Genomic DNA, 25,813 nt, shown 5'->3' with positions numbered 1-25,813 from the left:
AGAGCGCCCCCCCTCTAGTACCGTTACTTTGGAAGACCTGTGCTGTTGTGTGCAACCATGCTCAGTCAGCCAGATAAACTTAGAGTGTATCCTCAGGCACTCCATGAGACAGCCAATGACCTGGCTAATGTGGGTGAATGCCCTTCTCCCACACACCCGCACGCACGTACACACTCACAGAACCACACACAATATCTCACAAGCAAACAACACGCACACACACCAGCCTTTCGAAGCATAGATCTGACAAAATTTGCAGTTAAATTCGGGGTAGCAACACACTTTCATGTGTCTTTCCTCGATGCAACTCTGACATTATGCTGTTAATGTTTTCTGCTCAATGTCTTCTTTCAGTTTGCAGTTGCTTTTTAGTCTTTCGTTAGATGGCCAGCTCAAGCATGAGGCTCATTTTTAGCTTTGAGCCGCAAGCCACTGTCACTGAAATCAGGAAATCTGTTTCATGTAAACGGATTTATAATGTCCCATTTGCCTGTTAAGCGTTAAGAGGAGATGCCCTCAGAAGTCAACTTAGCCTCGAAAGAAAGTCTGCAGTGATTCACAATTTTTTTCTGCATGTTTGCTCCAATTATAGTTTCATCCAATTTGCAGCACAATTATTGAGAGCAAAACCTCTTCTCGGACCAAAAGTACAAAGACATATTTTGCCTTACACACATTTTGCCATTCAAATCGGCACTTTTTAAACGCACTGAATACGGTTCTCTACAGAAGACTAGCTTTCCATTCAAAATGCCATGCCATTCAAAATGACACAACATGAGCTAATTTCCCAATATATGTGCCACTCGGTGCAAGACCGCGGTGGCTTATTGTTGCCGCATCAATCAGGAGGTAAAATAAGCACTACGAAAAGAGCGCGGGTTGTAACCAAATGTAACTATTTTATAGCAATCATATATGAGATGAATAAAGTGTACCTAAAAATGTGGCTGGTAATTGAATCAGATATTGATGGGATGATATAATTTCCATTCCAAAAGGTGACTTGCTTGGCTCAACGAATAGGTTGAAGTATGTTTCTGATCAGTTCATTTACAGTATATTGGGGCTTTTCTATAATCCAAATCCCACGTGTCGAGATCGAATCCTGGCAGACATTCAGCATTGCCAGGGTGATAATCACACACAGGCTGGTCATCGATTCTCATTAAAAGGAGGATAATAGATACCACGGAGTATTTCTTCAGCTGAAATGCTGATCTCTCCAATTAAGCTCCCAGAATCCTGTGTCCCTGAGGTCTCATTCTACTCGTGTGATCTGTATCACATTGAAACTGATCAATGCATTAATGGCGTCTTTTACTTCCTCTCTGTTGTGCTTCTGTCCCCTTAACATACTGCGCAGCAATTTAAACCAGGGATGAGAGACGTGTAATCAAGTCTGCAAAATGCAAATATGGAAAGAAAATGTTGACAAGTGTGAAATCTTACACGATGAATGACTTTTAAAACATTTAATGCTCATTTACATATGAAGGGTCATGTATCAGACATTTGGTTCTCCTGAGATTCTGAATATAGACTAAGATCTATAAATATGTGAGGATTTTATTCACGTGGATTTAAAATAGCCATTAATTGACAAATTACTTGAAGAAATGCCTTTGTAGAACCCCCCCCCCAAACATCTCTGTCCATACGCTTTGTAGATATAGATCTTAATTAGGACAGCTCTTCAATTGCAATCACTCTGCACTAGGGATGTGATGATCACTTCCTGAACGACAGTGTCAAATCCCATCCGTCACACACATATGAACAAAGTGATGATTACAAAAGCGAAACAAACATGATGTCACCACAGAGAAATCAAGGCCTCTTCACTCTTGGTGACACTAAACAATGGAGACACGTTAAGGACTAGATTCTAGTCACTAGAGCTTCTTTGTGTGGATCCATGGCCTGACATAGAAATATGTCAGGCCATTTTTTTTTTTTGCAACCACTTGACAAAATAAAATGGAGTAAAATCAACACTCCGTTTTTCTCAGTGCACTCGAGAAAATGAAAGTGAGTAAATTCAATAAACCTTATTCTCAGCGTAGAGCATCCAACAAAGGAGTCTCGTACTGTACTTGAAATGTTTGTATCTGTAATGCCATCATGTGGGAAGAATAGTCACTACACCATCACTATGAATGTCTCGAACGGGTTGGTGATGATTTTGGGAGTCAGAGGTCATTAATCTTTTGGAAACTTGGAAATTACAAATTTGCTCAAATGACCTATAATGTAAATTATTCATCCATCCATTATATGAACCGCTTTATTCGCACAAGGGACGCACGGCTGCTGGAGCTGACCCCAGGAGTGCCTGGAGAAAACCCAAACAGGCACGGACGGGAAGCATAGGCTGGAGTACAGTCGACCTGTACCACATGAGCATTGTGGGCGTGATGGAGCCTATACCAGCCGTCTTCGGGCGGTAGGCGGGGGACACCCTGAACTGGTTACCAGCCAATATTTGTATATTTAGGTGTACTTGTTGAATTGAAAATCCTCAGCCTTTGTATACTTTAACATACTGTACATGTAGTTCTATACTGTGGTTATGAGCCACAGACCAGTATCTTTACAAATAGTTCTGCTTAACTTGTATTTGAAATTTTAAATGAGTACAGCACACTTTTTTTTTAACCCTGAAATAACACGAATCTGTCTTAATGTCTATTGTCACATTTATTTTTACTTAAGTCTAACAAGTGTTTTCAAAAAAATGCTCCATTTGTTTTTTAGGTAGGTGGGGATGCATACAATAGTACAGTGATTATCTGTAATTACATTTGTTATGTCTTTATATGAATTCAAGTTTACATTGTATACTGGTAATGTTATCGCATGATGCATAAAATAAAACATAATTTAACAATGTACACAGAAAAAGATCTGCAGTTAAGAGTCTGACTACTGTTATTTAAGAAATGCATGAGCTACTGTAGATTATTAAATAAATATTCCAATCAGCAGCAATTCATATCAAATAATAATAATAATAATAATAATAGATGCCCTTGACAAACAAGATAAGCAAACCAATCAAGCTGCTCAACAGTTTCACTTGCTCAAATGCATAACATCTGTAGTTATTCTTTTCATCAGGATGCAGGACTGCTTTTCTCCTCTGAATGGCTCATCTTAATCTCAGGTAATATCTGACAGCTGGTGATAATGTCAATCTTCTCAGACACGGCCTTCAGGTCATCCAAAATCAGACGGATGCTGTGGGAAGCGTTGATGATGGCGCTCTGTGATGTGTTAAGCTGTGCTGTTGCACTGCGCACCTTTGACGAGAAAATTTAGTTGCTGAATAAGATACAAAAGCAGATTTCTACCCCTTCATAAAACACCAAATAGACACACTACACTGACCACTTACACACTTGTATCTATTGAAATTTAATACTGTACATTACTGTAAAATTCTACCTCTGAAATGCTGTTCTTGATTTTCAGCGGGGTATTATTTTTACAATATTTTTAGTATTGTGGCTGTAATTCACAGTGGTAAATAATGGCACAATACATCCAGTGTTTAACTATGGTGATATTTTCGGTACTTTGTTTAGCGACATGAAAGAGAACAAAGAAACATTAAAAACACCTGTCAGTATGATGCAGTCCAGTTTGACTGCACACAACACCCCGAATATACTGACATATCTTGTAAATTGACTCTGCTCAGACAATGTCAATCACAACTCAACATTATGATCTTTGCATGTAGATTTTGATCAAGCTCTTGTATTGGACCCCATTATGGTGTGCAACAGGTCATATATGAAACTTAGTGTAGTGGTGTGCACTGCAGTACCTCTTTGCTGGCACTACCGTAAACGTGTCGCAACATCTGTCCCACATCGGAATAGAGCCGGCTGTTCGACTCCTGCAACTTCTGCTGTAATAATGTATCACCTGGAAAGTGAACACAATAAAAGAGTATGCGTTTCGTCAAACTGGTTCGGACATCCATAATAAACCTGCGCAGTCATTGTTTTGGTTCGTGTCAAGACAACGACTATTTAATGAAGTATTTATGTTTAGCATTGCTCACCAAAAGTTTTATGTGTAGGGCTTGGTCTGTCTTCCACAACTGATTGTATATCAGGGTGATCTCTCACAACAATAAGTGGAGGTAGATCTCTTTTGAGTATCTGAGCACTTTCGTGATTCAGTGCAGAACCTCGGTGCGCCGTCTCCCCTTCATCCTCGCTCTCCGTTTCAGAAGCTTCCCCTTGAACCTTGGAGGATCAACATGATTTCTGAATCAGGAGCTGAAGGAACGATTTTTATTTTCAACATCCATCAACCACCAAACTACCTTGGCTCCCGTAATGGCCGCCTGAGGAGCTGGCAGGGAGGTGATGTAAACCTCATCATCGGAGTCTGTTTCTGATGCCTCGCCCTGCACCACTATCGGGTACCTGCTGGACATGACCACTGACTCCGCACAAAAGAACAATAATCAACATTAAAATACAATCCTTCATTTGATTACATTAAAGTATCACAGACGACTGCCGCACGGTCACATATTCTACCGCTTGTACTAATTACACGCAAAACGTATACAAGAAGATAAAGCAAACCTCAGGGTGTCAACACTATATGCTCATCACATGAGCAGACAGGAAATAGTTTGTTCCTAAAGTCCAATGAAAAAGCAGTATGCATGTCACGTGGAAAATAGGTTTGGTTGGAGGCTGTCAGGTGATGGTAAAAGGGTAGGCTTCAATAAATTACGGCGTACACCGGTTTAGTAGTGGGGATATTTCTCACTCCTTGCCTCCTGAAATGCCTTCTGTTAAAAACCAAGACAAGACGTAAACAGGAGATTCTAAATGTATTTATTCACTGCTGTAGAACCCCTGTATTGTACCATCCCATTCATGTAGATTGTGTCATATTCCATTCGGAGTTAATCCTTGGACTGCCCTTGCTTGTATTACGAGTGAACCCCCGGAAGTGTCTCTGTTTACCTTCGTAACTGCTGTTTGTCTGTCGAGTAGGTTTAAAGATTTATTTTTGCCGCGTAATCTGTCGTGGTTGAATTTAAGACAACATCACTAAATGAATGTACTATATTTTCCCAATTTAATCGGCGTTGCGTTTAATTTAAAGTAACCCAATAAAGGCGCAATGAACGCGACTGTTTAGTGACAGCTAATAGGTCAACTATCTTAAGCTAGGCTCGCCGCTTGTTGTCCTAGTTTCCGCCTGTGATTTTAGTTCGGACTCCTACCAACTGTCAATTTTGTCAAGTCTGTAACGATCTCAATTCCTTTTCTCATTACATAGTTGTCAGCAATGGCAGACGACGCTCTCTTTGAGTTTCTCCATATGGAGATTGTGGCACACGTTTACAGGGATCTGCAATTCATTAAAGGAGAGACCGACAACAAAGTTTGTACAATCAAAACGTATTCTATTCAAGAGGTGTTAGGCTTTTTTTCAACAATGCAAGTCGCTTTTAGCCATGCATATCACACTGTGAATATTGCTTTTTAATACAGGACAGGGCCTCCCGTGTTTCTATTTTGGAGGGGATGGGCTACAGAGTGGGACAAGGGCTCATTGAGAGGTAGATAATTATTCTTAATTTGTAAAAGTTTACAATCGGTGTTTATATGTTATACTTGTTTGCCTTGTCAAGGTTGACGAGGGACTCTCCTTGCTTCAAGGATGAGTTGGATGTAATGAAATTTATTTGTAAAGACTTCTGGACTAAAGTCTTCAGGAGGCAGGTGGACAATCTAAGAACTAACCATCAGGTGAAAATAAAATGGAATTGTTTTATGGATGTTGATTTATGAGGTATCATATCTTATGTGTCTTTGTATCTTTTTTTAGGGCACCTATGTATTGCAGGATAACAAATTTAATTTGCTGACACAGCTCTCTAATAGTAAGCAGTACTTGGATCAAGCGCCTAAGGTCAGTGCACATCAATACATATTTTATATTATTGTGTGTGTGTTGGGGGCTCAGTCATTCATCATAAATTATTGACAAAACTCCTGATTGTAGTTTCTGTTCCCCCCAGTACTTGGCCTTTTCATGTGGTGTCGTGAGGGGAGCTTTGTCAAATCTCGGTCTTGAAAGTGTGGTTACAGCTGAGGTCTCTATCATGCCATCGTGTAAGTATCAACCAATTTTTTTTTTTGTGCATCATGGGGAATGCAGTGGAACCTCTAAATTGGAATATAATGGAGACTTCTGGAAAATATCCCTTTCAAGTTGCATGAACATTCGTAGTTATGTCCAGAGGTATTTTTGACAGTGAGGGAAAGTCCATTTATTTCAATTATCCATCCATCCATCCATCCATTTTGTTTCAAAAAGTGAAACTACATACATTAAGGAGACTATTTCAGGTCTCGGTTTGTTTTAATTTTGATGATCATGGCAAAAGGACACCCCAAAAAATTAATCTCACAAAATTAGAAAAATTCATGTGACCAACAACAAAAAAGCTCTTTGACACAGAGGCTCCACTGTGTATTAAAGGTCGCCAAACTGTTGCTGTTCATGTGACAAATGCAAGGGACGTGTTGTAAAGTAAATGAAAAGATATGATTCATTGTTCTGTTCTCTTTGCAGGTAAGTTTCAAGTGGTCATCCAGAAATTATGACAAGGTCCCACATTGCTGCGGAGTTCTCAAGCACCGTTGTCCTTCATGTCATGTTCTCTTGTTTTTTCAAAACGTTAAGTAGCTCCCATTCTCTTCTTCTATTCATTACTGCAACACCAGAAACAATCCGACATGGTTCCCAAAGAGCCCAAGACGTTCTGATGCTCATAGTAATAGGACGAAATGGTGCTTGCAGACTTTTACTTGTAGAAATCAGATGCGGCGTTTCTCCTTGCTGAGTTTTTCTTATGTAAGCAATTTGCTTGTTTTCATGTATTGTATGGAAACAAGTGGAACTAAGTCCTGATTGACAGTACATTGCCTTTTTTCAGTGTCTGTGCCACATAAACATATTTGCAAGTAAATAAAAAAAAATGCTTCCTGTAATTTGCGTGTTACACCTTTCCGTGATACATCTCTGTACCCACTCAAACTGTGTTCACATGTTAACTTTTTTACAGCAAGCGAGATACTCAGCTTAATAAGTTCTTTTTAAACAAGTATCGTGGTTGAATGTTATTCCTGATTAATTTTTAACTTGTGAAACAGCCACTCACTCAAATTTGAGTATAAAAAGCAAAATGATAAAATGCCATCAGCTTGCTGAAATGGAAAGATTTCATATTAAACCACTTATTGATGCTGAATGGTCTCCTCATTTTTATCACAGGTGCTGAAATAACATTGTTCAGCACTGTCGATATGTGGCAAATGAAAGAAAAGGTGAACAACATGGCGTAAAGTTGCATGTTTCACCACATTTTAACCCAAGAGCCAAAAACACTCTTGATGATGGTCAAGAATCACATTTACTTTTTTATGTGCTCTTCTGAGGACAGCAAGTGATCTGTCTTCATACCTGCAGGTGCTCTATGCCAGGGGTCCCCAACCTTTTTTGCCCCACGGACCGGTTTATGTCAGACAATATTTTCACGGACCGGCATTTAAGGTGTGCCGGATAAATACTACAAAATAATATGCTAAGAGCTGCATGAACACTGGGTTTTTTTCGAGATAAACACGAGGAGCGTCCAATTTGGCCGCAACACTCTGATCGCTACTATCTTAATGCCTTCAAAATACGATACAACACAAATTCAAAGTGCATGGAAATCTCAACTCACCACAATGCTGAATCAGTGCGAGCGCCGAGCTTGATTTTCTGCAAGCGGGCGGTCCCATCTCGGGGTAATCGGAGACAATGACACCTGACGTGTGTGCTTCATGTCGAGGCTTCTTCGTCATTTTGTTTTAGTCGCCGTTGCTGCACAAAACCCCCGCCTCACACAGGTAGCATGTCGGAAATGGCAACCGTGCTATTGTGGCGATCTCAGAGTGTTCAGCCATAACTTGAATCCAGAACACCGGCAGAGTTGTTGTCTCGAACGTACTTTTGAGGCCGCCGTCATTTGCGATCTCAAGCAGTTTATTTTACTCATTTAGCAAGATCTGGTGTTTTGTTTTTAGCGTAATCAGTCACGTGATGGAGAAGCGTGGTTCGACGTGTCAAGTGACACAGCCGGATGTAACGGAGAATCCGGTAAATTTTCAAAATAAAATATCTTTCGTATTCCAAAATAAATACGACGGAATTAATGTAAGTTGTTATTGTGCGGCCCGGTACCAAATGCCCCGAGGACCGGTACCGGTCCGCGGCCCGGCGGTTGGGGACCCCTGCTTTATGCAACTGGTCATATTTATGAAGTTCCCTCCTATTGTGTATGTTGCCATTGCAGCCACTAGAGGGATGCACAGCTCTTTTATTTTGTTGTAAGATGCCTCCACTGCAATGTCCCAACTCAATGCATTTCAGATCTCTCTTGCTTTCACAAATGTCAACCTCCATTGACCATCATACATTCAGTCTGTTCTCAAATTTTTGAATGTTAACAAAATAGTTTGTCACCGTAATAATGTATAGTTTTATTGCTATTCTGTTTGAAACCCTTGCTTGTAATTGTGCAAAAACAGGGATGAAGCATTTGAAACAGGAGTATTTGGTGAGCTGAGATAAGTTAAATTAGTCACTGTGCATCAGAACAACAGCAATTCTCTTGTCGGTTGATTGAAACAAATCCGAGTATGCATGTGCTGCAACTCAGTGAAACCTTGAAAACATAAATCCTCTCTGAAAATCACGTCTGCAAGCAGGATTAGCGAGGGTGAGAGCCAGCAAGATGGAGGCAGTGGTGGGAGTTGCAGAAATAGAGTGGAGAGAGGGAGACTTGAGTGCGGGGAAGCTGAGATGGAGAGAATTAGAAACCTCTATGGGAGGCTTGAAGGAAATTAAATGTAAGTTCACAAGAGCTGGGAGGGAGTTGGGGGTAGGCAGGAAGCATGGCTTGAAGAAACCGAAGGAGGGTGTGAGTGACTTAAGACAGGGCGGCCTGAAAACGGGAAGTAGAATGTACAGTACTTTCTCCTGAACTCTGTTTATGTGCAGTCAATAAACCCTTCCAAAGCGCGATCAGTGGCGATGATCTGATTTTGGAAGGCCACATAAACGAGCAAAAATGTGAACATGCTCATATTCAGATTTTTGAAAAACAAAATAAGGCATTTCTAACCCGAATATTTGGTCATCTAAGCAAAATTGGAAGATTTGAAAAGCAGCGAAAATACAGATGTGTTTAGTTGATGTTAAGAAACTCATCTCTCGGGCGTGCATTCATCATTGTGTCAGGTGACCTGTGGTACACTAAGAACTGCAACAAAAAAAAAGTGATACATGAAGTCAAGCCACCGTCAGCAAGCCCCTTTCCATTTTCTCATCACTTTCTCAAAGGCTGAGCTTCTGACTTTGTCGTGTTAATTTAGCTACTTTAAAGAACAAGACTCTTTTTCCTATGCTTATGTGACTCTTCAGACCCGGATACTGTTCTATTTCCATTATTTCTGATGGGGAGTTCTATTTCCATTATTTCTGATCAAGAGAAAGAAAATATGTAAACAGAGAAGTTCTCCATAAGTGCCCTGAAATCTTTGGCTCACCTCATTGAGAGAATCATTAAAATGGGTTTCATTTAAATACTCAAATTCAATAAATGTGCACATACATTCGTGATCTATCATGCAAGAGATTATGCACTAACTCCAGAACATCTTGGTTGATGACTTTTTTTTTTCTTCTCAAAATTGCATAAAGGGAAGCTTTAAAGTCCCAGGAGTGTGATATGGTGTTCTTTTGCTGTCTTTTCCATGAATGATCTCATGGGATGCCATTCACTTTTATCCTTTTATATGAGCCCATGGCTTCAATTTTTTTTCAACCCTTACTTCTGAGATTACTTCTTTCCGCATTAGCCTTGTCATTCAACCTCCTTCGCTCATGCATACTGAGAATGAGTCTCTTAGTCTCACACACAAGCACAAACTTTGTCTCTCTGGGCCATATGTTGACCCGTGGTGGACCTGAATGCGGCCATCTGCCTGCCTTTTCCTATGCCCCACAGGGCAAGAGTGTGGGAGAATGTCTGTCAGATACAATACTACACACACACACACACACACACCCCTTCAGCCCCTTTACAGCCACTAATCACTCCCAGACACCCCTCATGTTAAAAGTGACAAGATAATAGTGCTTGAATGAGTGCGGATGAAAGTCATTCATAGCTGCCCGCTATCAATAAACTGCTTTTGGCCCATCTGCATTTGTTGTTTTTTTGGGGGGCTTATTTGATAAGCAAATCAACAAAGTAGAGCGAAGCATTGTTGAAGTGTTTTGAGGAAGGCACCCGCACACCCCCAACATTTCCCGCCTTCTCCTTGCCTGCATGCCTAAGTCGTTGTGCATGTGCGCGTGGATTGGCCCTCTGCGTGTGTACTGGATGTATTGCATCGAAGGAGAAGAATGAAACAAAAACACAACCTTGTGAAAAGAGATTCGCCCATGGGGATGAAGTCCAACGTAAGCAGTGTTGTGCTAATGAAGCCAATAGATCCCAATAGCCCTATAAACTACCAAGGCTACAATGTGAGGGGGACATCACTGAAGGAGAGGAATAAAGAAAGGGAAGACGAAGAGGGTGGTGGGGTTGGACTGTCTTGGTGGTGAGTTAAGAGAGAAAGGAAATGGGTGGGGGACCAGACTCGCTCAGATTAAACTCTCAAACAAAAGACTTCTTATCTACGCATGAGATCTCCATGGCAGCATGCTGATGTCACACAGGCTCCAAGCAGGCCTTGGGAAATGTTTGTTTCTTTTCTTTATTTTCGCAAAACTCTCCACATGTGAGCAGAGCTGTCACATACACTTGCATATAATCACTGTTGAACAAGAGCTTGATCAAAATGCATTCAGACCATAAACGTCTCACTCGTACGGCAGTTTCCTTTAGTTGGATACTGTACATTTACTGTACCATACACAATCATTTCTACTGAAGTCAGCTTGAACTTGCTATTTAGCTGTCGTTTCTATAACATTGAATCTCGGGCATTTTTCAATGACTCTTATTTTTGCAGCCTTTTATAAATTTCACTTGAATATATTTATTCAGCTCATTGGTCAGAACTGGTGAGCAGGAGACTATCCCAGCTGACTTTTGGAGCGTATTCTGGACTACTGACATGTTTCTGGCGTTATTTTTAGTTTTTTTTTTTTTAAATGAGGTTAGTCAGACTTGTTTTTTTTTTTTTTTTTTTAGAAACGACTTTATTTCAACAACAACAAAAAATGAAAACCCTCAAATATATTAAACTTGATACAAGCATTACCAACTCAAAGTCCTCTATAAATAGGTTAAAATAAATTAAATTAATTTACTAAAGAGCTACACCACTAAACAGGTCTCAAAACGAGACGATGAAAACACCCTTTTAAATAGCGCAACAAGATTCTATCACCTAACTACATTGAACACACAAAAAGAAGCTAGTAACAGCTCTAAAAGGTTTAACTTTAGTTTGCTGCTTAAGTGATGACAAAAACCCCAAAACACTACACTATCATTACAATACACAAAGCATGAACAGTGAGAACCAATACTGGATGAGAGAAAACAAGATGATGGTTGTGCCCATCAAAACATCAGTGTGCAGAGGGGGAAAAAAAATCTGGGCCCAAAGTCGGATCTTCCACTTGTTTGTCCTAACTGAAACAAAACTTTATGATGGCACCAGGTGAAAAGATTCTTGAAGTCATTGCTCCATTGTCAATGTTATAACCGTCAGCAAATAACAACCAAAATCAGTTAGCCAAATTTGGAGTGTCATCTGGTTGAAGAGTTAAATTGAGCTTGTTCGCAACACCTTTGACTCATAAAGACCAAAAACAAAAAGAAAAAAAAAAACCCTCCCTCAACACATCTCTCTGGAATCAACGTGACCTGCAACACGACAGGTACTTTCAAGTTGTTTAAAAACACAACAATGAGCTTTAATGCCTCTGATCTGACCGCCCCATGACCTCAGACTGCGCGGTTAGGCGGAAAGAGCGAGCAGCTTATAAAACAATACAGTACACAGTGCCTCTTAAACATCAGGCCATACGATGGTCCTGATTCCGCCATACTCAATATTCAACTGCAAAATGTAAGGTCTTTGGCTTTGACACGCGTACAAATAATCTCAGTGGGAATCCGAGCAGACTTTTGATCCATCTATGTTTTTGTACTCCTTAGGAAATCCTTTCTGCAATATGGCACTTACTCTTAACACCTCAAGACAGGGGAGGATTTGGGTATGCGTGTGCCCCCGTGTTAAAGTGTATGCGAATTGTGGTGCAGCCTAAAGGCAGAGCCCTGCAGCGTCCTCAGGAACTGAGAGTTGACTAAATACGGCGAGGCGTTTTCCGTCATTGATGCCGCTACATGACTCCAATCCATTCAGTGAGCCGGACGAGCTGCTCCCATCCTGGTCCTGATCTGAAAGGGAGGTATAGGACAGGGATCTCGTGCCGAGCGAGCGTGAAAAGAATGCAGACGCACCAGGGCTCTGTCTCTGGGATGGAGACGAAGGAGACAAACCAGAAGGGGAACAGCCGGAGTCTGGGGAGGGCAGGAAGGAAGAGAATGGCTCTGCGGCAGTGGGGCCTTGGTACTGGGGGGCAGGGGAGACCTCAAAGGTAGTAGAGTCCATCTCTAAGAAGACATTAGAGAGGAGATTGGTGATATCGGCACAAGGAGGAGAGACAGATGGCGCTCGTGAAAAAGGGGCAGGGGGAGGATGAGGAGGAAGGGTTTGCTGGGGAGCAGAAGGAAATCCTGCAAAGCTGACGCTCTGTCTGATGAGCGGGATTCTGCGAGAGCGCGTGGAGGGAAGACGCAGGGGTGCAAAGCTCGAGGAGGAAAAGGAGCTGGGCAAGTGATTTCTTTCCTCCTCATTGTTGTGGACAAAGTGACAGCGGATCCCGTAGGGACAGAAGCCAATGGTGTGGAACGTACGGCACGGTTCAGTCTTGTACTTTGGATGCCTGCTGAGGTCCCGCAGCTCCTCGGGCCCATGGGCAAACTGGCACTTGCCACCGTACTTGCACATGCCGTTCTCTGTGAAGGAACGACACAGTTCGGTCTTGTAGCGGGTCGAGGCGGAGGAAGTGGCGGAGGTGGTCATGCTGTGGTTCAGCATGGTGGGGCTGATGCCTTCCTGAGGGTCTTTCATGTCTGAATCAGGCCAGCCTAGACCTGCCGCTGTGGCACTGGAGGTCTCCACCATGCTGACCGAGCGCTGAGGCAGGAAGCGTTGCTTTCGCCACTGGGTGGAATTAACAAGAAGGGAAGCCTGGTGGCTCTCTGGTCGCTGCCCCCAAATACTGGGGGACACATGGACATTGTCTGTCGGACTGGTGCTGAGAGACAAGGATGTGTCACAACTACGTTCCCGTCCAATATAGCCTGGTGTCTTCATTGCTGAGCAGAGGGATGATGGCTGACTGTCATGCCCTCTCAGATCAAAACTCAGGAACTGCTGCACAAAAAAGGGAAAAAGCAAAATTACACAATTATTATTGAAAAAGCCTTAAAAATGCATTTGCCTGACTAAATAACTACAGCAAAACCTACTCCCATATACTGTACTGTATTTGCACATAATCAGCTGACTACCACATTTCTCAAAAAAACTCAACATCACTTTTTTTTTTTAATTTCCAAATTTGGAAAAGCTGACAAATCGTGTAACTATGACCTCATAAGCTCGTTAGGGATTGCTTTTTGTTAAAACTGGCAATAGGAGCACGGGCGATTAATTCATATTCACCCATGAAGTTAAAAAGTCCCATAAAGCAGTGGTTTCCAATCTTTATTGTCCCACATTTTACTACATTATAATAAAAGAAAATACATTCACAATACACCATCAAACGAGGCAGAAAAAAATTGATATAGGTAAGTTGTGTACACAGATGAACTCATTGCCATCTAATGCAAGAGAATTAAGTCATTCCGGCTGTCACTAGACTTACCTCGCATAGATAAACAAGGCTACACTATTTGAAGTCAATAATTTACAGACCAATTCAGTTGAATTGGATAATTTCCCCCAACGCCCGATAAGGTACACAGGACAGGAATTACGGTTGTTAGTGCCATTAAACCACGTGATGAACAGTTTAACATCTTACATTTGAATGTATAACGTTTTCAAATTAATAGATTTGACATAGACGTTAATTTTCATCCGTTTGCAATTGTTGCACACCGGCCTAAACGATTTTAAGTGGAATTCAGCATAATAGCAACACTTGATTGGCAACCAAATATAACACGTTAGTTTGTCTGGCTAACTTTGACGCCATTCATTTGTCACACGCACATCAGAGAACGCTACAAATTGATAATGAAGTTACTACGACCAAGACGACAAACATAAAAACTTAAAACATTGCAACGTTGCAGCGTGCTTCCATGCAGCCATGGCCAAACCTGCCATCTTGTGCAAAGGTTTCCTGTTTTAGTTGCTCAGGTTGTGTGCGTGTGCGCGCGTGTGTTGTTGTTGTTATTATTGTTTTACCTTGCACATCATCTCGTCCAGGACACCGAACTGGTCGAGATGGTAAGACGGCATTATGCTTGCTGAAATCTCAGTCTGCATCTGCCCACTCGCGCAGCGATGGATGCGGCCCAGTGTGTAGCATGAGTCGATCGGAAGTTTCTGATAAGTGAGTGGAGTGCAAAACTAGCTCAAGACGCCGACCACGTGTGGGTTTAAAACCGGACACTGCTGCTGCAGGCCACTCCCACACCGCCCATTCGGGACTCAGTCAGCCCAAAAGTTGATTTAACTACCCGGTCCCCCTTCAGAAGCCAACGTAAACAAAATAAACACGGAACTACGAAACTAACCTCTCAAGTCAAACAGGCAAGAGAAGCACCCAGCATGCGTCTCTAGTAAAAGTGTTTCAGTGGAGTTGAAAAAGTTTTTTCCGAACTGTGCTGCATTCGAGGAAGGTGGGAAGTCGGATAAATCACATTCAGATTGTCCCAGTTCCGACCACAAAGGTTCGAGGCGAATGTCAACAACAAAGATTTGTTGTTGTGGTTCATCACAACACTTGTTGACCTCCAGCAAACCGGTTTCATAATTCCCTTTATTTAAATAAATAAAGGAATATCTTCAAAGCATTTCATTCATTTCATCGAATAACTTCATGTAGAGACGTAACGGCACATCTTCACGCAGTCAGTAGAAATCACATTGTGTCACCACGTAACGTGAAGTTATACAGAATAACAAAATAAATGTCATAATAAATAAATAAAGCTAAATAGGTTTATCCCCATTGTCGAGTGGCGTCACATAGAAGCAAATTGGTGAAGTCGGGGTTCCATTTGAAAGGGGAATTCTCCTGCGCTTTTCCGCGTCGGAATTCAGAAAAATCAAATTTCCTACCGTCATCGAATGCAGCAGAGGTGTGCTCTAACAAAGTAAATACTGGCCTACTTCACAACTATCAAAGTCGATTTTAGACGCATCTATGCTCTACTTGAGTCTAATTTCTCAGACTTTTTACTTTCACTGCCAATATTTGGAACCAGATATGTGCATTTTAATTTACTTTACTTTGTCATGGCTGGTTACTTTTTTAATCTCCACATATGACAGAGGTAAAGCCAACTGTGATTGAGCTCTTGATTGACTGAGTTCTTGGAGTTTCATTAGACAGAAAGCACAGGGACAGAAGCCATGTCATGGAACGTATACCAATGATCATTAATGATGGCAAAAACATGTCAGCATGTTTGAAAGTATATGTTTAATTTTAATACATTTATATATTGAGTGACAAACATGTTTTAAAATACAGTGTTTTGTTCTCATGAGCAATTATAAGATGTTTCTACTTTCTCTGGACAATGCATGGTGAATATGTGCATTTGAACTGCTTGACGATGCAAATGTGAGCCTAAAGCACAGAGAGACAATAGAGAGACAACCATATGGGTTGAAGGGACAACTTGGAGACAGCCTATCCCTATGACACAGACTGGGAGGAGTGGGGGACTTTGATTTCAAAGTTAAATGTGTGAAATATTCCACTGCAGAGAAAAGCTATGGCAATACAGCACCTGAGTTGACTGGGCCTGCAAGACTATGTGTGTCTCTTATCACATACTCACCAGTATGCATCATGGATGTCAAAACACAAATAAACAAAGCCAAAGGATATCCCAAACACATGTTTTACGCTGACCTGAAAAATCACAAATCCTCTTGTAATTCAAACTGGAGCGCCATTGACAAAACTCCATTCAAGGACCAAGGTTTGCTATTCAGCACAAAGTCATGCACATTATTGATTTTGTTTAATTAGCATATCTCCATCACCAGAAAGTCACACTTGAATCTGGATCAGTGCTCAAACTCTGCAGTGAAAAATTAGTTCAATGAAGGCAAGGAGTTTATTTTGATCAACAGTCGTAGAATGGTCTCCATTAAGTGTGTAAGTGCAAGGATGTGTTTAATTCCTAGTGTGTGTGTTTGCTTTTGTATTTAATGAGAGGATCATCCCCTTCCCCCCAACACACACACACATACACACACGCACACAACAGTAATGATATATTTGTACACTGTTCACCCTAGGGGTGGTTTAACTGGCCAGGACACCAGTTGTAAGTAGGCTTAGTCTAATCTACAGTTACTCTTCCTAAAGTGAAATGTGAGTAGATGTACACTCTGTTTGCTGAACAGACCTGAAGTATGTAACAAAAATCAAAGAAAACCAAATGGGGTTTTTTTTGTGCTCAAAATGTTAAAGGATTGATAAATGTCCATAACAGAGCAATCAATGTGTATGATTGTGTTTTCATCCACACACGGGGAAAGCCACATGACCACGTGTTCATTGTAGTTGTAGTTTGCAGTGGTGTTGAACTGCACTGCCTCAAGCAGTATACATGTATTAGCATAAGGAACAAAAATAATTGGGAGCTGTTAATAGGATGCAGTTTTCATAACAATAAATGTCAAATACAAAAAAACGGTGGTCGACTGGTCAATATGTCCGCCTCACAGTGGACTCCTATGTGGAGTTTGCACGTTGTCTGGGTACTTTGGTATCCTCCCACATTCAAAAACATGCATGGCAGGTTAATGGAACACTCCAAATTGTCCCTAGGTGTGATTGTGAGCGTGAATGGCTGTTTTTCCATGTGTGACCTGCGATAGGCTGGTGTACCCCGACTCTGCCAGAAGACAGCTGGGATAGGCTCCAACTCACCCTCCGACCTGAGTGAGAATAAGCAGATTACAAAATGGATGTTGTATGAGTACTTTTCGAACAATATCACTCACAGGTGATTATCGTCTCTATGAAGACAGACTTTGTGATTCCATCCTTGTTGTATGTCTGCATTCATGTCTGGGATGTGTATTTACGTGTACAATTGTGTCACGTACATTGATCATTTGTCATTTGGATGTGTTCACACCTTCAGAGGTCCAACCACAGTGGCATGTGTGCCCCGTGAGAACGGCTAATTATGTTAGGCAACAATACACTGCTGTAATTAGTTCAGAGTCCAAAGACATTTTCTCTGCATTTAGCCTCAGATTAAGACCACCACTGTTAACACGCAATTAACAAAAAAAGTCAACAACATTCAGTGCCTTGAGGCAAGCTGCCCCTCTGCTGACATGTTGAGGTAAACACACGTTATCTGCAAACAAGCTATTTGGTTGGAAAATTGAGTTTAATTCTATAAACAAATCTCTTCGGGTTATTTTGGGATTACTGAGCAGTATGGAAGGGATCTGAAGAGGGGGAAGGGGAACAAAGAAGAAGAAATCCTGAAAGAGAGTTTTGCTTCTCGCTGAGTCCAGCTGGGCGAGAGTACCTTTGCTGCACAATGAGCTCAATGAGCTGCCGAACCAAATAACAAACTAATGGCCCGCCTTCCACCACTCAACCCCCCCCCCCCCCACACACACACATTTCGTGGGCCTAAATACAGATGAGTGAATTGGAGGGAAGAGGGCTTGTTTGGAGGAATGGGTTGTTGGGAGAGTCGCGGAATGGAGGGTCTATAGAGAAATAATTAAAGAGAGGACGACAATTAATGGAGAGCATCATTAAAAATGTTGCCATATATTAAATATATTAGGCAGATGCACAGAAATGTGTCAGTGGAGGCATTCGTCAGCTTTGTCGAGCTAATTTTGCCACCGTGAAATGATTAACCAGGTTGTTTGAAAGGCACTTTTGCCTCTTCAACATACGCTTGGTATGGGAAGCCATCAGAGGAGACGCTGCGATTGTGATGTCAACGAAACCAAGTGTTGCAGGGTGTGGTGTTTTTACACCACATCTGGAGAAATGATGAAGTAATATTCAGAATATATTTTTTCAATAACCACTGTAGCATTCCCTGGAGGAAAGAGAACTTGAAAAGCTTCTTTGATGGAGAACACAAAACACCGGCAATTGATGCAAAACAGAGTCAGAAATGTTTCTCTTTCTTGGATTGCACACACGGCGAGAAAATTCTCTTGTGTGAAAGTGAAGTCATTCCTTTACAGACCCACAATGAGATAAGAGGCTGGTATTACCAATGACATAATATGGTGGGTGAGGTGGGGGAGTCTGGTGGGCATGTGTTGGGATGGGGCGGGGCGGGGTCAGTAGACCTGATGAACATCTGCTCTCTTTTTCCTTTCCCTTCCCCAACCCCCCCCCCCCCCCCCCGCCCTCTCCACCCCCCCCTTCCTTTCAATAATGACCCGCCAGTGTGTGAGTGTTCCTACTTTTCAAGAGTCTTTAGGTTTGAGGGGCAATTATGTGACACCATTTTGAACTCAACACACATTAAAAAAGTGACACATTTTGATACCCGAAAAGCCAAACATTTTGAGTTTGCTAACTCTGTGCTTTGAATATTCTTTTAATCTCATAGTGCCAGTAGTAAAAAGCTACAGCTGTCTAGTATATCGCCATAATGTTCAATGTAGGTTTGGTTTTGGGGTACAGTTAGATGAGATTTCATTGTAATGAGTTCTTGTTCCTTTGAGCCTTCAAGAATTTTAATCCACAGACGATAGCAGTGTACAACTATGTTCTCGTGTAGATCATCTCAAGTCTTTAGACAGCACTACTGTCATCACCATTTAGAGCAGGGGTGTCAAATTGATTTTTGACAGATGCTACATTATACTTACGATTTCCTTCGAAGGGCTGTTATGACTGTGAACCCGAATAAATGTACAACCACCTCATATTACACGTACACAACAAATTGATGAATAACTAGTCATGAAAGTATTTGTTGTCATTGCTTCAGAAATTGTTTTGATAACATATTGTCTGTACAGTGCATGAAACATTTAAAAAACCGACTTGTTTTACAAAGTACTATACATTTCCTCTAGCAACGCACCCAGGGATTCAACAATTTTTCAGAGTTCGTCCATTTGGCAAACGCACAGTGCATCATTAGAAGTATGGCAGTTGTATGAACAAAACATGTATGACTCCCTCTTGTTTTTGTTCAGGCAGGCACAAAACGCAAGGTGCATACCCACAAACGCCGCACAGTAGGGATCTACCCACAGGTCAAAGTTCACAACCTAACCTCTAACCTCTGACATCATTCCGTCCTTCCCCTTTGCTGCTCTTCACTGGAATTCTCTCCTGTTGATTCTGTTAGAAGGTGAAGCTCCTTGTAACTTTTCCATCGCTCTCCTCCTAGTGGAGGACCCTTGTGAGGATCAAGCGGATCAGAAAATGGATGGATGGATAGATGGATGGATGGATGATAGTGCCCTCTGCTGGAACATGCTGTTTTGGTTTTATTTATTTACTATTACATGAACCTGGCAAGAACTGGTCACCCAGGATTAATGTTACTCAGTAATTTCATCACGACACCGACTATCAGTTGTTCGTGTTTTTTCAAGTTTCATCTTAAAAACGAAGTAATAGTTTGAAACGTCTGTATCTGAACAGGAAACTTTCTTTGTGTTTTAAACGAATGACAGGGGGAGCTGTTGCCCCATTTCTAGACACATGTTCATTTGATTCGATGAAAACGTGGATTTAAATTCACTACTACGGTGTTTGTGCAACCATTCCTGTCTTTTCCTATGAATGCGAAACACATTGAAAAAATGCCTGCTGCGAGACGAACGGAAGGGAGTCAGAACTGAAAGTTTTTCAAACACCGTACAGAATCCTTGTCCTTGAAAGTGAGCCACACAACTTGTGTTTGTTGAGCAACCGGTCCTGGAGAATCTCCTGAACCGAAAACAAAACGGGCAAATCTTTGTTTCGATAACAGGCAGATGCTACCACTGTAGGTTTCTGTCTAATTAATGAATGACTGGGTTATGGAACCAGGCATATAATCACCCCAGGAAGGAATAAATAATGGGCACATAAAACTGTAACACAATCTTTATCGAACTCTCTTGTATTACTTTTTACCTGTCATCAGCATCGGGCCAAAAAAACAGATTTAGTTTTGCTTTTAAATAGAACACTGACTCCAGGGGAGAATTAGTAGTAGTGTAAAAAAGAGAGATATATTAGGAGCATTTGGTTAGCTAAATACAATACAGGTACAGAAATGTTTTTTGTTACAAATGTTTTTTAAGTATAAATGTCTTTCTTTTTTTTGTAAAATGGGGGTTAGTCATTGTCTACAAGTGTCCCAACATGTGTAAGGGCAAGCAAGTAATGGGAACTGCTCACCGAGTAGAGGGATTTCCATTGTAGTCTCTTTGTTAATGTTGCAGAAAAGGCTGTGAGTGACCAGCAACATTCAATTAAAGAACAGCGGTATTAGCACAGATTAGCATGAACTAAAAGCATAATCAGCATTTCCTCCTGATAATAGGCCCAAACTTCAACATGAGGCGCAGTTGTCGACTTGATGGGAAGGATGGGGGTGTTATGTTTGGTGCTGTGCTACATGCACGCCACGAACAAGATTAATTCAGCAACTTAGTGATGACATGTTGGCTCCTATGTCGCTGACTTGTGTGAGAGCAGCGTGGGATCGCTTCCCGCTCAGTGACGGCGTGGATGTGGGAGTGAATGGTCGTACGTGACCTGCAACTGACTGCCGACCACTTCAGGGTGTTGTCAGCCTTCTACCCAAAGTCAGCTGGGATGGGCTCCAGCAAACTACCCGCAACCATGTTCAGGATAAGCGATGTTGAAAATGGATGGATGGATGGATGTTGGTTCCTCAAGTCAAAAATGTCTGTCTTTATAGGAGCTCACTTTTCTCTGGGCTGTTTGAGATTGAGCAGTTGCAGAGAGAGAAAGAGAGAGAGAGAGAGAGCAGACCGAACCTTGGAAGACGTGACAATGTATTGTTTTCAAAATTTCAACAAGTGTAGCCAGGCAGCATTCCTCAATGTAAGCTACAGTAGATAGTACTGATGCGCCGCCTCCACAAACCTCCAATTACCTTGAATAGACTACCATCAACTACCATTTCACATACGTTCTCACACTCACGCACGCATACAGCACATTTGACAATAATGTTGTATTCAATTCAATTCAATTGACAGACCATTTGAACATATTAAACATACACTAGAGCAACCACAAATATAATATAGCTTACCTGACTGTCTGGGGTCCACCGGAGATGGTCAGTATAAAATGCACCTGCCTTTTTCCTAAATTGGCGGTGCCAGTAGGACGCAACCAATTCACCTTGAAAGGGGCGTGGGTCGAAGAAGGAGTAAATTTTTAACACACTTTTTATGTACACTCCGTTCAACCTCTTTGTTTGTTTTTCTAGTAAAAGGCAACAGTCAAGGCTGCTCGATACTCACATTTCACAACAATAACAACACACTTTTACAAATTAAAAACAAAGTAGCTCTGTATACATATTTGATCGCACATGTTTATCACTGTTTGGCCCTGCTCTTATCCAGAGAGAGTTGGGCCAGGAAGTTTATGAGTGAACTTTCTGCTGGAATGAATGTTGACCATGTTTGCAAAAACATAGTTTACTCTCAACCCGATTACAAACTGGGCACGTGTTGGCCATGAAAACGTAACCTTACTTTGTCTTTTGTCTTCTATCCACGCACCTATGTGTGGGAGCGTATGCAGCTACTTATTGGGGAGAGACATTTGCATTAAAAATATTTTATCTGCTGAGCTCTGATGGAAAGTAGGGCTAATTTCTGTGATAATGCGTGTCTTCACAGTGTGTTTATTCTCACACTGCACACATTTAACCGCCTCCAGGCAACCATTCAAAATATTGATCACTGTTTGATCAGACGTATATTGATGAATGTGGTGCTTTTACAAACATGTCTTCACCGGTGTCTAGGCAACATTTAATTAACCCGTGTAGCAGTCTGCTCTTTGTCCGACTAGGCAGAGCGGCCTCACAGACCTGTTTACCTCTTGACCGAAGACCTCTTTTTAGAATGTCTTTCTACTGCATGCTTCAAGTGACAGTTGCTGATAGTGCAGTACAGTTGTGACTTCCCCGCAGGCAACATGGGTTGAATTCCTACTCAGTAACGGTGTGAATGCGATTGTGAATGGTCTTCTGTGTCTTTGTGACCTGTGATTGACAGGCAACCAGTCCAAGGTGAAATCCAGCTTTCACCCAGCTATGCAAACTGCACACAGGAAGGCCGGAGCTGGAATCGAACCCCCCCCCCCCCACACACACACACAAACACTTTCTTTTAAAATTGAGTATTGACAAGGTTAACATCCATGTCATGTGATTTTATTTTGAAAGTCAAAAACATTAGGCTGTTGTCAATGATGTGTATGTGTTTGTGTGCTTGTAAAAAAAAAACAGCACACTCAATGACTGCACGTCATTGTGTTGCTAGTTGGCAGCATGGGGTAAACGAACACGAAAAAAACTCTCGATGTTATCTTGCTTGTTGATATATTGTTTGACCACCAAGCCAAAAAATCTATCACACGTCAATCAGGTTCCTCTTTCTTGACAGTCGTCAGTACCGCCAACCCGCATCACGCAGCAAAACCACTTCCCACATGTTGTGTGGCAATTTAGAAAATGCAGCCAGGCCACTGTATTATGTTTCCACCATTTCCAAGCCACTTTTACTGCTATCCTACATGCACAAAAGTATTGAGACACGTGTCCACAACAGCTTTAGGAAGTGAAAACGGAAAAACAGACATGGGACTCCCACTTTTTTGGGAATAATTTCTACCCCTTTTGTGTGTCTGTAGGCCCTTTATAATGTTTCAAACAAATCAATCAACACAAAACTTATTTTACAGGCACAGATGGCACAATGGTTGACTCGTTAGCACGTCCGTCCCACATTGTAGAGGTCATGGGTTTGATTCTGCACACCCTCTAAAGGCAATTGTAAACCGCAATCTCAAGGTGCAAATGAAAAGTCTCGACAGGACAATGAATGCATTTGCTTCAGTGCTTTACATCATGTGAAGTTTGAAAAGACAACGAATGTGATTTTTGCTGACTGAGCTGCCTCCTTCCATTGAGTCTGACAAGGTACAGCCGGCAAGTTGGCTCATGTGGCTCTCCCCTCTGCTTTTCCATGATGCTTATTTTCATGAGCAGGAATTCTGCTTTACGCTGCACTGTGCTGGTGTCACATTGTATTCTGGGAACACTGCCAAGAATACACATGCTCAAAAGTCATTCCTTTTCTTCCCAATTACTGCATGTACACACACACACACACACACACACACACACACACCCGCACCCACACACACACGGATACACACGCACACACGCATACACACGCACACAGACCTCTCACCGCTCAACTTTCAATCCACCTGTTTAAACATAGCTGTGCATGTACAGTATGTGCATATGTGTGCGAGCAATCTGAAACAGAGGGGTCTATTGTCCTCCAGGTTCAGACGTGTGTGCTGTGTCATGAGTTGGCTCAGCGGTCACAAGCTCAGTGCTGATTTTTGCGTCAAACTAACGCAGTGGGCCTGAAACAACAGACTTTCTGAAAGGAAGCGGCTGAGCTGCTATGACTTCAGCAGTTTGGCTTTGCTGGAATAAGAACATACTGTACATCACACCAGAAGAAATTGGACTGAATGTGTATTTTGAATTTAAAAAAACCTTTCAGTCTCATTCCAGTTGCATTAATCCATTGCAGTAGCACAAACTGAAGCGGAGAGCAGATTTGAGATTTTGGGAAATAGAACAAGAGAAGGTACTGTGGGCTCGTGCGACGTCCGGGTACGCCATAAAAAGTCCCAGTACGCTAGTGGCTAAAATTGAGAAGTGCCGTTACTCCGTGCCGCTGTGTACCAGCCCACGTGTAGCACTGTGTATCGCAAAAATTAACAACACAGTGATATCACACATTTGTAAATTACAGCTCTAAATTGAGGCGGTAAGCACTAAATAAAGAAGAGGCTAAACTGCACAAAAACAGAAAATAAAAGTAATTATTCGGGAAACATGTAACTTGTAACCCCAATTCTTCGTTGTAAAAGATCTCCGTGATCAGACTCCTTTTAATCAGAGTTTAAAACATTTGGCAATAAAATGATTTCAGATTAGCTCATATTGAATTGAAGTTTTATTTTGCCTTCAGCACAGAACACTGTGTTCCCATGTGCGTTCACACACATCTGTTCGTAATAAACGTACTGACACGGGGATAATTTATTTTCATACCAAGTTACGAAAAGTACATAAAAACAGGAAGCATGAAGTCTAAAAGGAGAAGCACGCACGGAGCGCGAGTGGGGGGGAACAGGAAGCGTGCAGTGAACATGTATGGGCCCATTGTGAAAGATCTGCTTTAATAACGCAAACAGATGTGAAACAGCCTGAAGGGACTTTCTTTTGCTGCACAACGCCCTGATTGCAACTGATCACACGGGAGACAAAATTGATTAGTTTGTCAGGTTTTTTACAACTATGTAACTTTCTCATGTCTCACCGGACTTCATTTTAAAAGGCAGCCTTAGGTTTAAGGATGTGAGGGTGGAATCAAAGTGTCAACAAGTCAATTAAATCCAGTCAAAACAAAACCATGGGGTGTCAGTCCATAGGGTGTTTCAATTCCACTGCAGAGAAATTAGGACTGGTTGTTAAAGGGGAAGTCAACCCCCAAATTTTCTTTATAGTATAGTACAGTATAGTACACTTCTGGATTGAGGTTTGGCCTGATAAAATGTTGCTCCATTCTATAGTTTCACCCATCCATCCATCCATCCATTTTCCGGTCCGCTTATCCTTACAAGGGTCGCGGGGGCTGCTGGAGCCTATCCCAGCTGTCTTCGGGCAGTAACACGGGACACCCTGAACCGTTTGCCAGCCAATCACGGGCACACAGAGACGAACAACCATCCATGCTCACACTCACACCAAGGGACAATTTTGAGTGTTCCATTAACCTGCCACGCATGTTTTTGGAATGTGGGAGGAAACCGGAGTACCCGGAGAAAATCCACGCAGGCCCAGGGAGAACATGCAAACTCCACACCGGGAGGCCGGAACTGGAATTGAAGCCGGTACCTCTGCACTGTGAGATCGACGCGCTAACCACTGGACCACCGGGCTGCCTCAACAGTTTCATATACTCTACATATTGGTGCAGTGCAGAGGTACCGGGTTCGATTCCGGCTCCGGCCTCCCTGTGTGGAGTTTGCATGTTCTCCCCGGGCCTGCGTGGGTTTTCTCCGGGTGCTCCGGTTTCCTCCCACATTCCAAAAACATGCATGGCAGGCTGATTGGATGCTCTAAATTGTCCGTAGG

General features: G+C 42.0%; 3 protein-coding genes across 7 annotated transcripts; 1 reads left to right on the top strand and 2 right to left on the bottom strand.

The window, feature by feature from the left end:
- Positions 1 to 1,460: 1,460 nt before the first annotated feature.
- On the bottom strand, positions 1,461 to 4,673 carry bloc1s3 (biogenesis of lysosomal organelles complex-1, subunit 3). Of its 2 annotated transcripts, none has more exons than XM_086125800.1 (5): positions 4,608 to 4,673; positions 4,340 to 4,458; positions 4,073 to 4,259; positions 3,833 to 3,933; positions 1,461 to 3,302 (listed from the first exon to the last, which is right to left on the bottom strand). In XM_086125800.1, the coding sequence occupies exons 2-5, from the start codon at positions 4,451 to 4,453 to the stop codon at positions 3,117 to 3,119; spliced, it is 588 nt and encodes a 195-aa protein (XP_085981926.1). In that variant the 5' UTR covers positions 4,454 to 4,458; positions 4,608 to 4,673; the 3' UTR covers positions 1,461 to 3,116. The 2 variants fall into 2 exon arrangements, with proteins under 2 accessions (XP_085981926.1, XP_085981925.1); XM_086125799.1 differs by having other exon boundaries at positions 4,340 to 4,462; positions 4,608 to 4,647.
- Positions 4,674 to 4,779: 106 nt separating this feature from the next.
- trappc6bl (trafficking protein particle complex subunit 6B, like) lies at positions 4,780 to 7,297 on the top strand. 3 transcript variants are annotated; one of them, XM_086126351.1, is made up of 7 exons: positions 4,780 to 4,861; positions 5,317 to 5,421; positions 5,532 to 5,599; positions 5,672 to 5,789; positions 5,869 to 5,952; positions 6,062 to 6,155; positions 6,619 to 7,297. In XM_086126351.1, the coding sequence occupies exons 2-7, from the start codon at positions 5,326 to 5,328 to the stop codon at positions 6,648 to 6,650; spliced, it is 492 nt and encodes a 163-aa protein (XP_085982477.1). In that variant the 5' UTR covers positions 4,780 to 4,861; positions 5,317 to 5,325; the 3' UTR covers positions 6,651 to 7,297. The 3 variants fall into 3 exon arrangements, with proteins under 3 accessions (XP_085982477.1, XP_085982478.1, XP_085982476.1); XM_086126352.1 differs by lacking the exon at positions 4,780 to 4,861 and adding an exon at positions 4,925 to 5,023 and having other exon boundaries at positions 6,046 to 6,155; XM_086126350.1 differs by lacking the exon at positions 4,780 to 4,861 and adding an exon at positions 4,926 to 5,023.
- Positions 7,298 to 10,869: 3,572 nt separating this feature from the next.
- Positions 10,870 to 14,963, bottom strand: LOC147197099 (mRNA decay activator protein ZFP36L2-A). Of its 2 annotated transcripts, none has more exons than XM_086124615.1 (2): positions 14,604 to 14,963; positions 10,870 to 13,559 (listed from the first exon to the last, which is right to left on the bottom strand). In XM_086124615.1, exons 1-2 carry the CDS (start codon positions 14,682 to 14,684, stop codon positions 12,381 to 12,383), a joined length of 1,260 nt encoding a protein of 419 aa, XP_085980741.1. In that variant the 5' UTR covers positions 14,685 to 14,963; the 3' UTR covers positions 10,870 to 12,380. The 2 variants fall into 2 exon arrangements, with proteins under 2 accessions (XP_085980741.1, XP_085980742.1); XM_086124616.1 differs by having other exon boundaries at positions 10,870 to 13,556.
- Positions 14,964 to 25,813: the final 10,850 nt, after the last annotated feature.

The sequence above is a fragment of the Hippocampus guttulatus genome, chromosome 12 (assembly GCF_054856545.1).
Source record: "Hippocampus guttulatus isolate MCC_2025c chromosome 12, RoL_Hgut_1.0, whole genome shotgun sequence".
Taxonomy (NCBI): Eukaryota; Metazoa; Chordata; class Actinopteri; order Syngnathiformes; family Syngnathidae; genus Hippocampus; species Hippocampus guttulatus.
This window is presented reverse-complemented; position numbering and strand designations above follow the sequence as displayed.